This window comes from Cervus elaphus, chromosome 12 (genome assembly GCF_910594005.1).
Source record: "Cervus elaphus chromosome 12, mCerEla1.1, whole genome shotgun sequence".
Lineage (NCBI taxonomy): Eukaryota > Metazoa > Chordata > Mammalia > Artiodactyla > Cervidae > Cervus > Cervus elaphus.
In genome coordinates, this window is record NC_057826.1 from 77,387,797 (window position 1) to 77,403,154 (window position 15,358).

General features: G+C 40.6%; 2 gene segments (V, D, J or C); both read left to right on the forward strand.

Moving 5' to 3' along the window:
• The first annotated feature begins 2,665 nt into the window (after positions 1 to 2,665).
• Positions 2,666 to 3,178, forward strand: LOC122705826. The segment is given in 2 exon segments: positions 2,666 to 2,717; positions 2,877 to 3,178. Coding segments are annotated over 2 exon segments (354 nt in total).
• A 3,519-nt stretch (positions 3,179 to 6,697) lies between these two features.
• Positions 6,698 to 7,382, forward strand: LOC122704634. The segment is given in 2 exon segments: positions 6,698 to 6,788; positions 6,947 to 7,382. Coding segments are annotated over 2 exon segments (399 nt in total).
• The last annotated feature ends 7,976 nt before the right edge of the window (positions 7,383 to 15,358 follow it).

Consider the following 15,358-nt stretch of genomic DNA (forward strand, 5'->3'; position numbering starts at 1 on the left):
CACGACTGAGTGACTTCACTTTCATGCACTGGAGAAGGAAATGGCAACCCACTCCAGTGTTCTTGCCTGGAGAATCTCAGGGATGGAGGAGCCTGGTAGGCCACAGTCTATGGGGTCTCACAGAGTTGGACACGACTGAAGTGACTTAGCAGCAGCAGCAAACTCAGCATAAAAGTGGAAGTTAGTCTTTAATGAACTGAGAACAACACAGAAAATTCCCCCAAACTTTGTAAGTGCCGTGCTGGGCTTCATCACTTCAGCTGTGTCTGACTCTTTGCAACCCCATGGACTCCTCTGTCCATGGGATTCTCCAGGCACGAATACTGGAGTGGGTTGCCATTTCCTTCTCCAGGGGACCTTCCCAACCCAGGAATTGAAACCAGGTCAGGTAGATTCTTTACTGTATGAGCCACAGGGAAGACCAATAATACTGGAGTGGGTAGCTTGTCCCTTCTCGAGGGGAACTTTCCAACCGAGGAATCAAACGGGGGTCTCCTGCATTGCAGGCAGATTCTTTACCAGCTGAGCTACCCAAGTTTGTGTACTATTAAACTTTTTGACTTTTACTCATTGGTTAGCCTTTCTTTTCTTAAAAATGTTCTGTAAAATTTTTTTTCCCTTCTTCCCTGTAACCCCTTGCAAACACTGATGTTCTTACTGTCACCATAGTTTTGCTTTGTCCAGAATATTATATAGTTGGAAACATATTGTGTGTAGCTTTTTCAGATTTGTTTCTTTCACTTGTGTATGTGTGTGCTCAATCGCTTCAGTCCTGTCTGGCTCTTTGCGACCCTATGGACTGTAGCCATAACAATGGCTATGTGACACTTTTAAAGGTTACTTTCCATTTGTAGTTATTACAAAATATTGTCTATATTCTCCCTGTTATAACAATACATCCTTAAGCCTATCTTATTATACCTAATTGTTTGTATCTCCCACACCCACACCCTTCTATTGGCCCTGCCCCCACTAATAACCACCAGTTTGTTCTCTTTATCTATGAGTCTGCTTTTATTGTTATATTCACTAGTTTATTGTGTTTGTTAGATTCTATACACAGATGATATCATACAGTATTTGTCTTTCTCTGACATATTTCACTTAGCATAATGCCCTCCAAGTCCATCCCTGTTGCTGCAAATGGCAACATTTTGTTCTTTTTAATAAATTACCGTATTTACAGCACAACTTCTATAAATAAGGATTTATTTTGAACTAAAGTAAAGAAATGAAAAAAAAAGCACAAGATGAAATTTATCAAATTTTTTAAGGCAAAAATTTCCATGAAATGACATTTTAAGAGTAACAGTTTATTTTTAGTCTCCATTCAATCTAGGCAGTGACTTTTTTTCTGACTACTTTCTTCATCAGGAAGCATGCAGTGAATGGGACCGGGGTTTTGTGATGCTGCAGTTGTTGGTCTGAATGGGTCTTTGTTGATGGTTTCAGCCCACTAGGGGGCACTGTAGGCTTTACAAGACGTGAAGACCTTTTCTGATGATTCCAAAGATGGAACAGTTAAGAGAGGAGCCCAGAGAGCATGGGGAACAGTCAAATTATAGACAGCAAAGGTGGGGAGAGGGGAACAGTGTTTGTGTAAAGTTCATCTCAGATGTCAGCTTTGTCATTGTATACAAGCTTTGGAAAGCTGTAGCCCTTACCTCTGTAAATCAATGGTGAGTACGATTCTCTGCACAGAGGTAGGGAAATAGGGATACTACTGAGCTGTGAGAGAATGGAAGCTCAGCAGAAAACATCTGCATGACCTGTATTTATTTTTAAAATTTTTATGAATGAATTCCCCAAACCCACTGACCCAGAAATTATTCCAATACCCTAGACTTCCTACCTTTTCACATATTTCCTCGAGAGTAGAAAGAACAAGAATAAAAAGAGGAAAAAATAAGGAACAAAAATAGAAGGAAAGGAGAAAGACAATATTGAATTTGAGGAAAAAAGTGTGACCAGATCAGAATCAGCTGTGGGTCAACAGGGAGTCCAAGAGTTGGACAGTAGGAAGGGAGAGGTGGAAATTTGGGCAGAGTGAACATTATATGCATGTCCTGTTTTTCAACAACCAAATTCTTATTGGAATCTGTGCAGAGGCTGACTATATATCTCTTTCTAAATGATTTCAAGAAATTGTATTTACTTCTGCAATACACAGTGCATGTATCAGATAGTTTTCCTTGATCAGAATTTTCACATAACCGAATTATCAAAATCTGTGCCAAACTATGCAGTTTGAAAAATGGGTCATCCTTCCCTATAATTCCTCAAGGTTCTACATAATCCATCAAGACACAATTCTTCTATAAATATCATCTACCTTTCCTCACACACTATCCCACAATCTTCTCTTATATATAGTCTTTTAAGAAAAAAAAATTCTTTATGACTTCACATATTGGAAATATTGCTTTTACCTCTCTGCACTGTCCCCCCAAACCTCAAGTTTGGAGAAATCGCTGACCTTACTGCAGTCTCACTAGGCCGCTGTGGGTGGAGTTTCCTGTTAAGTGAGCTGACACACCTCAGATGTGATTGGTACTCAGTGATTCTGGTGGAACATACTGACAGTAAGAACAACACTTCTCTGGCCCCAGGACTCTATACCCTTCAGAGAAGGGGTGAAGGCACCTCAGTACCTGGGCAAGGGATCATGAAGAGACAATGGGGAGCCCTGCTGGGGCTTCTGTGGGTCCAGATTTGCTGTGAGTCGGGGTCACCCCAGAGAGGGGGCTGGGGAGTGTCCACAGCCGTCAGTGGGCAGGAGGGGGAGAGCTGACTGGGGCTCCTAGATGCTCCTTCATCCTCAGGTGCTTCCTGACATCAGTGACATCACATGTGTTTGTTTTTCTCTTTCCAAGCAGGGGTGAGAGGAGTGAAGGTGGAGCAGAGCCCTTCAGTCTTGAAGCTCCAGGAAGGAGCCAACTCTACTCTGAGGTGCAATTTTTCTGACACAGTGAACAATGTGCAGTGGTTCCAGCAGAATCCCGGAGGCAGCCTCACCACGCTGTTTTCCATAGCTTCAGGGACAAAGCAGAAAGAAAGGCTGAGTTCCACAGTGAATTTTAAGGAACGGTATAGCACCCTACACATCGCAGCCTCCCAGCTGGAAGACGCAGCCACCTACCTCTGTGCGGTGGAGGCACAGTGCTCCTTGGTGATCTGAAGCCTGTGCCCAAACTGCAGCTGCCTCAGCCCCGCCCCTCCGCAGGGCTACACCGTGCAAGTACCTAGTTACCTCTTTGGGATTCCAGATTCATACTTCAGCACTTTTTTCTTCCCAAGATCAGATCCTTTAGGACTGTCATTTCACTTTTTTTTTTTTAACCCTTCTTCATCCCAGAAATCTCTCGAGGATATAAAGCTCTAATATGGAGCCATTGTCATACTGATGTAGATGCCAATATTCAATGTCCTGTTAAAACAATGTAGTGCTCCTGACAGATAAAATATAAGCTACATATAAATTTCTCTGATGGAAAATGCTCGAAAAAATATACGGTGATCAACAAACAGAAAGAGATGACCCAATTTTTTGGTTAACTGCATGTGTGTGTTCCTTCAAAGTGAAAAGGGAATTAAATGTGTGTAATGCTTTTAAAGTTTGTATTCAGAGTTTTGAGTCCTGGTAATAACAAATATAAGAAGAATGATTTTTTATGTGAAGACAAGGCAGAGACTGGAGCACTGTGTCTGAAAGCCAAGGGGCACCAAACACTGGGGGCAGTTGCCACAAGCTGAGAGAAAAGCATGGGAGTTTACAACAGTTTTATTAACAATTACCAACATTTGGGACTAACCAAGATGTCCTTCAACAAGGAGATGCATAAGTAAATTGTGGTACATCCAAACAATGGAATATTATTCAGTGTTAAAAAGAAGTGAGCTAAAAAAAAATAAAAAATAAAAAGAAATGGGCTGTCAAGCCTTAAAAATGCAGAGGAAACTTAAATGCATGTTACTAAGTGAAAGAAGTCAATCTCAAAGGCTGTCTACTATATGATTCCAGCTATATGACATTCTGGGAAAGGTAGAATTATAAAGAGAGTAAAAACCAGTGATTGCAAGGATTGAGGGGAGTGGAAGGATGAATGGGCAGAGCACAGAGGATTTTTAGGAGTGAAACTACTCTCTGTGATACTATGATGATGAACATGTGCCACTGTACATTTGTGTAAACCCGTAGAATGTACAACACCAAGAGTGAATTCTGGTAAACGATAGACTTTGGGCAATTATAATGTGTTAATATGGGCTCATCAGTTGTGAGAAATAGACCAGTCTCATGTGGAAGTTGATAAGAAGAGAGGTTATGCAAGTGTGGGAGTGGGAGGTATATTGGAAACCTCTGCATCTTCTCTTTAATTTTTCTGTGAACCTAAAATGATTGAAAGTCTCAAAAAATTAGATTCAGATACATGAAGCTAATTTGTATGAAGAGTTAAAGCATTTTAGAAAAATGGTGCCACCAGAAACGTTGAAAGTGAAAGTGTTAGTAGGTCCATCCTGTCCTACTCTATGCGTTGCCAAGGACTATAGTCTGCCAGGCTCCTCGTTCCATGGAATTCTCTGGGCAAGAATACTGGAGTGGGTTGCCATTTCCTACTCCAAGGGATCTTCCCGACCCAGGGATCGGACCCAGGGGTCGAACTCAGGTCTCCCGCATTGCAGGCAAGTTCTTTACCATTTGAGCCACCAGGGAAGCCACTAGAAACATTACCTAACGAGACTTTACCCTGCTTCTTGCAAAGAAGATTCCAGGTTTTCATTTTGCACTGGTTCTAAAAATGATATAGGTGATCCCCACCTACACTTGCACGGAGAGACAGAAGCCAGAAAGCAATTTGGTTGCTTTAGAAAGAGCCTCTTGCTTTACCTGTCGGCAACTCATCGACTTCCTTCGGGTCCTCCAGTCGTGCAGATGTTTTTTCTTTTATTCCTACAAGATGAAATAAGACTTACAGAATGAATCACCAGAAGAACATCTTCTCACCGATTCAGCCACAAAACCCCTTTGACTTCACTGTCTGTGAAGACACTTACATTCAGTGAGCCCCGTCCCATTTTATACCATTTTACTGTGGATTTATATTCTCCTTGATCTTACAGGAGAAATGAAATCACAGATAGGGATTCATTCTAAGGACCCTGCCTCTGCTTCAGAAGAGGACCTAGGGTTAATTAGTGGCAACCGCAGCCCCCGAAGACTGCATGAAATGCAAAAATGGTGTTGCGGTTCCAGAGTGCAAGGGGTCTCTCCCCACTCTCTCTCATCACTCTACATTGTATATAAGCAGGCCTCAAAGATTTGTTCTGCTAAATAGTATAAAAGAATTTAGAGCTAGATGAGCCCTTATACAGGGTTTAGTTCAACCTCATTTTACAAAACAGAAACTAGATCCAAGATGACAGAATGAAAAATTGTGTAATTAAAAAATAGATCAAACGAGCTAGCAGTAGAAAGTAGAGGATAAACTGGATATCATCACACCCCCCCCTTAATGTTCTTTTCCTATCTCCTTCTTCCACACTCTTGTTGCTGAGCAAATAAAAGCTGTCTAATACAAACTGCAACACTTAGAACTCTGCCATTTAGTAACTGCATTTTAGGATACATTTCAACTGTTTCTACTGTCAATTCTCTGAAAAGCAAGGGCCCACTAAAAACCAGCTTAGAGGAGACAGTCTGAGATAACAGGCAGTTGAAATGTCAAATGATCTTCTCTCTGTTACTCTGATCTTTGGCTTAAAAGTTCCTTTTAGAGAGAATTATCCTTCATAACAGGCAAATAAAAAAGTTATATTGGCCGAACTTGATAGTTTCATATATATACATAATTTTTTTTTGGTTTGTTTGTTTAGGAGAGTGAATCATGGTGCTTTTATAATTTAAAAACTATATATCAGGCCCATCAATGAATAAAGAGCAACAGTATCCACCTCTTTTCAGCTTATAAACAGTCAAATTCTCTATCTCTACATTCTTACTGTGCATGAGCAATGAAGAATTCATGTTTTTGAACTGTGGTGTTGGAGAAGACTCTTGAGAGTCCCATGGACTGCAAGGAGATCCAACCAGTCCATCCTAAAGGAAATCAGTCCTGGGTGTTCATTGGAAGGACTGATACTGAAGGTGAAACTCCAATACTTTGGCCACCTGATGCAAAGAGCTGGCTCATTGGAAAAGACCCTGGTGCTGGGAAAGATTGAGGGCAGGAGGAGAAGGGGACGACAGAGGATGAGATGGTTGGATGGCATCACTGACTCAACGGATATGGGTTTGGGTAGACTCTGGCAGTTGGTGATGGACAGGGAGACCTGGTGTGCTGCGGTTCATGGGGTCACAAAGAGTCGGACATGACCGAACAACTGAACTGAACTGAACTGAGATTATTTCAATCTGAGACATAATTTGTTTGACCTTTGCTGCTTTTATGCATGTCCCTCGTAGGCACAACCATGAAAAGGACATTTAACCAGAGAGTTCAGTAGTTAGAGATGTGACCACCAGATGGTGGTGCACCTCTGCTGATCAGAACATGTGGAGGGTTCATTTGAGTGGATTCTGAATGAATAGCCTTAGGGCAGAAGCAGAGCCTTTTTCTTATTGGCTGGGTAGACAACGAAAGAAACCAGCAGAGAAAAGAAGGGATCACTTGGTAACAGAAGAAGCTCTCCTGGTTGGAGACTGCAGGTCCACAATTGATCCTAAATGGGAAAAACAATGAAGGCGCCCATTGGAGCTTTAATCGCGTTCTTATGGCTACAACTGGACTGTGAGTTGAGGGTTTAAGAGAAATAGAGTGTATTAGTAGCTATTCGTTAGATGCCAAGCCTGGCTTTATTCTGGTTGTTATAGAAAAGGGAAAGTAAACTGTGGAACTTAATAATCTGACAACTCTTCTTCTTTCTCTGACTTCTGCTTTCTCCATAGGTGTCAGTTTTGGAAACGAGGTGGAGCAGAGTCCTTCTACCCTGAGTGTCCAGGAGGGAAACACTGCTGTTATCACCTGCACTTACACAGACACAGCTTCAGAGTCTTTCCCTTGGTATAAGCAAGAACCTGGAAAAGGTCCCCAGCTCCTTGTAGCTACTCATTCAAATATGGGTGAAAAAAAAGACCAGAGACTGACTGTTTTATTGAATAAGACCGCCAAACGTCTCTCCCTGCACATCGCAACCATCCAGCCTGGAGACTCAGCTGTCTGCTTCTGTGCAGCAAGGACACAGCGCTGCCCAGGCAGCCGCTACCTGTACTCATACTTGTGACGGGCAGCCCCCTTCTCTGGTGCAACCTTCAAAGTAGCATCTGTCATATTGTTTGTCTGCAAGTGGAAACTGATGTGTTAGACAAGCATAGAATAAGAAGGTTAGGTTCAAGATGACCCAGAAAGTATGACACGTTTTATGGATAATTGCTGTTTACTGAATTCTTGAAGGGAGTTAGCATTGTTTTGTTTCAAAATTGTAAGATTGCCTTTACATTTGCCACTCAGACTTCTTTTCTATAAATAACCTCTTGGTATCAATTCACAATCCTTATTATGAATGGGTTTTTTAATACGGTGTTTTGAAAACACCATTTATTATTTTTCTGATTATATATTGCATGCCAATTATAGGGAAATGTGTGATATCCAATAAATATGATATTGATAATTCTGCAATCACATAATATTGTGAATATTCAGCTTACCTTTTAAATAAATTATTGTTACAATAGGCTTATAATTTTTTTCACTTACTATTATATGTTGAATTGAGCATTTCCCATTCACATAGTTGATTATCAGTAGATGTTTATTAAAGAAATAAGAAAGGGTGAATCCTGAAATGCAGGAGACCCTGGTTCAATCCCTGGGTTGGGAAGATCTGCTGGAGAAGGGGTAGGCTACCCACTCCAGTATTCTTGGGCTTCCCTTGTGACTCAGCTGGTAAAGAATCTTCCTGCAATGTGGGAGACCTGGGTTCAGTCCCTCGGTTGAGAAGATTCCCTGGAGAAGGGAAAGGCTACCCACTCCAATATTGTGGCCTGGAGAATTCCATGGGCTATATAGTCCATGGGGTCACAAAGAGTCAGACATGATGAGCAACTTTCACTTTCACTTTAACAGGCATGCATGATATGTGAACTGTGTTAAAAACCTGTAACTACCACTGTATGTATACTTTTTGTAATTTAATGTATCCAAGATAGATCCACAAGTTCATCTACTTAGTTAATTTCGTTTTTGCTAATGATTGGTTTAAAAAGGAGTTTAGAATAGTTATTGCATAGACAGCCTGGTATTGTTTCTTTTCAGTATTTAAGATAAGATTATTTTAAAACACATTAATTCACATTTGGTATGAGAGTGTTAAAAAAATCTGTTCTGGACATGAAGGCATTTTGAATAGCAGACGTACTATCAGGAGAAACTTTCACTGAGAAGCGTAACAAAGTTGAATAACCTGAGGGGAAATTAATATTTTATATTAGTCAACTGATTGGTAGAAAAAAGTTGGGTGTTTTAGGTTGGGGAACAATTTGTGCTATGTGTGGTACCATCAGATTTAATGGAGATTCCAGGGCAGGATCTGAAAAAAACTTCAACCAGTTTAGCTGAGGCTGTAATTACCTTGAGATAGGAAGGTAAGTTCTGTTCAACTTTAAGGGGTAGGCCGTAGGTAACAGCTCTCTGCTGTCTGTCATTGTTGACTAAAAAGATGCACAATGTGAGAGCTGTGAGCTAAGTTTTACTTGGGGCAAAATGAGGACTGCAGCCGGGGAGACCAAAGCTCAGATAGCTCTGAGAGACTGCTCCAAAGAGGTAGTGGGGGAACGTCAACATATAAGATTTTGGTAAAGGGGGAATTCCACGCAATCAAATGCTTACTTTACAAAAAATTTTCTGCTAGTCCCAAGGAACTGATGTCACCATGAAGGGATTTAGTGCTTTTCTAGATATGAAGAGATGCAAGGATTGGGATCATGAAATAATTCCTGAAAATATCTAACTATGTAAAGACCTGTTTCACCAGTTTCCCTGGAGCACAGAGTGCCTCACTGTCCACCCTGCATTACCCTCAGAGGGTTTTGAAAGTCAGCAGCTGCAGCAGCACAGGGTTCAATCTCTGTAGAGATAGAAGACAAATGCCCTTGCTGTTGTTCAGTTGCTGGCAAATACTCTTGGTAAGTGCCAATTTGTAGCTGACAACATGTTGATTAGTAATATTCTTAGGCATGGCTTTCCTTTCACATTCTCACACAAATATTATAATCAATAGTGGTCTTATGATCAACTGTCCTATGGAGGTCTCTTGTGATATATTCCTTTAGAACTAGGTGCACAGAATATAGAGGCTTTTTGAGGCTCTTTCGGGCTTCCCTGGTGGCTCAGATGGTCAAGAATCTGCCTACAAAGGAGGAGACCTGGGTTCAATCCTGGGGTTGGAAAGATCCACTGGAGGAGGGAATGGCTACCCACTCCAGCATTCTTGCCTGAAGAATGCCATGGACAGAGGAGCCTGGCAGGTCTGGGGTCGCAGAGAGTCAGACCTGGCTGAGAGTGTTCCAACTGAATTAATGGGAACAATATAAATTCAAAGTTCTGATAAGCTGATGACCAATATCTAGCATCTATTAGCCCTCTCTGAACAGTCCTGGACTGTCAGAACAAATAGAGAGGAGAAAGGGACCACTGTGATAGGACTCCATGTCTTCGAGATTCACTCTAGGCTTCTGCAAAAGGAGAGTATCTTTCCTCCTACTATTAGGTCCCAAGTTAGGGAACTGAACAGATGTGGTGAAGAATTACAGTGATTGCTATATTGATATGTAGGTTGAGAAAGCTGCAGTAATTAACACAAACTGATTTGTCTGCTTTTCATAAAGCAATTTATTTCTATCTTAAGTGAGAGAAAGCATATGTAGGTATGAGGATAAATGATCACTACATCTTATGTTGTTTCCATAATCCATTACACGCAGTATCTTGAAACAAGTTCCATCATAGATGCAACAGCTGAACACAGTAGTCAGTCAAATTTTCACTCTTCCTTTCAATATCAAATTTGACTTGTGTTTATTTTCAGATGTAATTGGTATCAACTAAAAATGGGTTTGGGTGGACTCCGGGAGTTGGTGATGCACAGGGAGACCTGGCGTGCTGCGGTTCATGGGGTCGCAAAGGATCGGACACAACTGAGCGACTGCACCGAACTGAACTGAAGAGTGGGTTAATGCAAAAGGAAGTTTGGGGTGAGTGAGACACTCACCTGGTCCATAGAGAAGTTGACATGAGCCACATCAACTTGCTACTCCAGGAAACCCCTGTTTCCTGTTGTGGGGCAGCAGCAGCACACACCCAGCAATCCTTCCCTCACCCTGTCAGGCTCATCTCACCTTGCAAAGCCTTGACATTGAAGAAGATATTTTCCATCTAGCGGAGAGCTGAAACATGCTTCTCCCCAGCCTACTGAAAGTGGTCATGGCTTCACTGTATTTAGGTAAGGATGGTCCCGGTAGAACTGAGCCTCCTCTGTGACCTAAGGACTGGGGGAACAGGCAGTCTTATGGGAACCCTGAGAAGAAGGGATAGTAGGGTCTAAAATAGGATTTCTTCATTCTACACCACTTATTCCTAAAGTTCTGATTCTATTTTTTTTTTTTTTTTTTCCTTTAGGATCCATTATTGCCCAGAAGGTAACTCAGGACCAACCACAAGTATTAGTGCAGGAGAAGGAAGCTGTGACCCTGGATTGCAAGTATGACACCAGTGATCCACAGCATAGTTTATTCTGGTACAAGCAGCCCAGCAGTGGGGGGATGATTCTCCTTATTCGTCAGGATTCTCATAACCAGCAAAATGCCACAGAAGGTCGCTACTCATTGAATTTCCAGAAAGCAAGAAAATCTATCACACTTGTCATCTCAGCTTCACAGCTGGAGGACTCTGCAGTGTATTTCTGTGCACTGAGAGAGCCCACAGTGAGACATGTGGAGGAGGGACCTGCACCAAAACCCAGGGCCCTGCTCCACCTGCCGTAGGGACCAGGGCAGGGAGTTGCCAGCACAGACAGGAAGTGATTACAGTTGCACAGGCATAGGGTTAGAGAGAAGATACTCATTCTAAGAAAATAGTTCTCTAGGTTCAAAGGCCATATTCAAAGCTATCATTCATAAAAAAAAATTCTTTATCCCTAAAAATTTAGGTTTAAATTATGTATTTATTAAAAATGTAAAATTATGTATTGAGGACAAAAATTAGCCACATAAAATCCTTGCCATGTAGTGATTAGTATGAGCTAGAAGAATTGACTAAGGAAATTCAGAAATGTCTGAATTATAAATCAGTAAAAATATGTGTGAATTGTTGGATTTTCATTTCAATTTATTTATGTTTTACCAAAAGTTTTCACTTTTGTCTCAGGTTCAAAGGATTTGTTAACAAAATAAGCCACTTGTTATATACAAATAAATAATATAGATGTTTATTGGAGAATTATCTAGCTTACTTTCAACATATTAGCATTAAACACGCTAATATTAAAAGAAAATAGAAATAGAAAGAGCAGATGATACATAAACCCCAAATTGGGTTTTGACCAACATCCAGACGTGGTTGGAGGTCAACATCCAAACTTGAGAGTTTTCAGCACTGGGAAATCCCAGGTCACAGCACATCTGGAGTCCCAATTATGAAAAGAGTCCTCTCCATGGGTAAGACTTCAAAGATTACAGTTCAGGGCTCCCATTTACAATCCCAGGGCAGTTGCAAACTGATATCATCATCAATCTGTGACCAAATTGCAGCTCTGGTTTCCTTAATGCTGTTCGTTTAGTCATGTAAAACTTGGAATGTTGCTAAGGCTGGGGGATCCCTCTAGGAGCTCAACAATCTCAAGATTCCTTCCCCATCTTATCCATGGTGCTGGAAGTCTTGCACTCACAGCAGGCAGTTACTCACAGTCAACTTACAGTCAGGGCAGTGTCCAGACAGGTTAGAAGCAAGGTCAGAGGCCTGTTCTGCTTTGTCTCTGAAGCCTAAACAAGACTATTTATTTAATTTTCCTAGCAATTCATTAAATATTAATTGACTATATGTTATATTACAGGTATTGTTTTGTCATGAAATCTCTGTGTGATTTTCCTTCTTTTGAATATCATGTTGTTTTACACCATTTAATAAATTCATTCATTTTAGTTTTGTTAGCTGAGTTAATAGTACCTTTATTTACATTCTAAGGTGCCTACTTTGTGCTAATACTCATTGCTTCTTATTAACACCTCTATCACTGAAAGGCTCAATTTCCATAATCTAAGTTTTCCCTGCCTCTCTTCAGTCTTATCCACAAAAAGATCAATAATTAGTGGCCCTTAGAAGGACATTTTGCGACATACTCTATGAATTATGTTCTGTCTCTGGTCTTGCCTTTCACTGCACACTCCTCCAAAAGCATTTTTACCATCATGTGGCTGATTTTGCACCCCTCTAGGCCCTCGCTTTCAATCATTGTTATACAGTCCCAAATATTCCTTATCTCCAATTTCCTCCTTTTCAAATCCCATTTTTTCTCAGTGTCTTAAAAGTTGAATGGTAATGAGTGGTTGCTAAGTGATCTTGTATAGTAGCTGCCTCTTATATTTGTATTTGGAAAGCAATTGTGTAGAGCAGAAATCTTCAAAGGAATGTCTTACAGTCTTTCCAATAAATGAGGCTGGGAAAACTGGACAGGTATAATTAAAGAATGAAGTCAGAACACTCTCTAACATCATACACAAAAATAAACTCAAAATGGATTAAAGGCCTAAATGTAAGACTGGATACTCTAAAACTGTTAGAGGATAATAACTTAGGCAGAACACTCTTTGACATAAATCACACTAGAATCTTTTTGTGGTCTAACTCCTAGAGTAATGAAAATAAAAACAAAAATAAACAAATGGAACCTAATTAAACTTAAAAGCTCTTGCATAGCAAAGGAAATCATAAACAAAACAGAAAGAAAATCCACAGGATGAGAGAAAATATTTGCAACTGTATTGACAAGGGATTAGTCTCCAAAATATACAAACAACTCATGCAGATCCATATTTAAAAAAAAAAAACCCAAACAACTCAAATTAAAAATGAGGGGAAGATCCAACAAACATTTCTCCAAAGAACATTTACAGATGACCAAAGGGCACATGAAAAGATGCTCACCATCACTAATTATTAGAGAAATGCAAATCAAAACTGCAATGAGATATCACTTCACACTGATCTTTGGGTTTCCGTGGTGGCTTGGCTGGTAAAAAATCTGCCTGCAATGTGGGAAACCTGTGTACGATCTCTGGGTTGGAAAGATCCCCTGGAGGAGAGAAAGGCTACCCACCCCAGTATTCTGGCCTGGAGAATTCTGTGGACTGTACAGTCCATGGGGTCGCAAAGCGTCACACACGACTGAGCCACTTTCACTTTCACTCACATTGATCCGAATGGCCACCATCAAAGAATCTACAAACAATAAACACTGGAAAGGGTGTTGAGAAAAGGAGAAAAGGGAACCCTCCTGCACTATGGAGAACAGTATGGAAGTTCCTTAAAAAACTAAAAATAGTGCTACCATATGACCCAGCAATTCCACTCCTGGGCGTAAATCTGGAGAAAACCATAATTTGAAAAAAATACATGTACCCTAATGTTCACTGCAGCACTATTTACAATACCTAGGACATGGAAGCAACCTATATGTCTATGGAAAGAATGGATAAAGAAGATGTGGTACATATATACAATGCACCATTACTCACCCATAAAACACAATGAAATAATGCCATTTGCTGCAATAAGCATGGACCTAGAGACTGTCACACTGACTGAGGTCAAACAAAGACAAGTATCATATATTACTTATATGTGGAGTCTTAAAAAATGGTACAAATGAACCTAATTCCAAAACAGAAGTAGAGTCACATATAGGAAACAAATTTATGGTTCCTGAGGGGGAGTAGGGGAGGGATAAATTAGGAGGCTGGGATTGTCATATACACACTACTACGTATATAATATAGACAGATAACTAATAAGAACCCTACTGTAGGGCACAGGGAACTCTGCTCAATACTTTGCAATGCCCTACATGGGAATATAATTCTCAACAGACTGGATGTACTGTGTGTGCACAACTGATTCACTTTGCTGTACAGCGGAAACTGACATGGTAAATCAACTATACTCCAGTAAAAGTTAATTTTAAAAGTTTTAAATTGGTTTAACTAAAAAAATTTTACCATCCTAACAGACTTATTTTTTTACCATATTAATGTCCAGATAATCACGATGGTGTGATCACTTACCTAGAGCCAGACATCCTGGAATGCAAAGTCAAGTGGGCCTTAGGAAGCATCACTATGAACAAAGCTAGTGGAGATGATGGACTTCCACTTGAGCTATTTCAAATCCTAAAAGATGATGCTGTGAAAGTGATGCACTCAATATGTCAGCAAATTTGGAAAACTCAGCAGTGGCCACAGGACTGGAAAAGGTCAGTTTTCATTCCAATGCCAAAGAAAGGCAATGCCAAAGAATGCTCAAACTACCACAAAATTGCACTCATCTCACACGCTAGTAAAGTTATGCTCAAAAATCTCCAAGCCAGGTTTCAGCAATACATGAACCGTGAACTTCCAGATGTTCAAGCTGGTTTTAGAAAAGGCAGAGGAACCAGAGATCAAGTTGCCAACATCCACTGGATCATTGAAAAAGCAGGAGAGTTCCAGAAAAAAATATCTATTTCTGCTTTATTGAGTATGCCAAAGCCTTTGTGGATCACAATAAACTGTGGAAAGTTCTGAAATAGATGGGAATACCAGACCACCTGACCTGCCTCCTGAGAAACATGTATGCAGGTCAGGAAGCAACAGTTAGAACTGAACATGGAACAACACACTGGTTACAAATCGGGAAAGGAGTATGTCAAAGCTGTATATTGTTACCCTGCTTATTGAACTTATATGCAGAGTACATCATGAGAAATGCTGGGCTGGAGGAAGCACAAGCTGGAATCAAGATTGCTGGGAGAAATATCAGTAACCTCAGATATGCAGATGACACCACCCTTATGAAAGAAAGTGAAGAAGAACTAAAGAACCTCTTGATGAAAGTGAAAGAGGAGAGTGAAAAAGTTGGCTTAAAGCTCAACATTCAGAAAACCAAGATCATGGTATCCAGTCCCATCACTTCATGGCAAATAGATAGGGAAACAGTGGAAACAGTGACAGGCTTTCTATTTTGGGGCTCAAAAATCACTGCAAATGGTGACTGCAGCCATGAAATTAAAAGACACTGACTCCTTGGAAGGAAAGTTATGACCAGCCTAG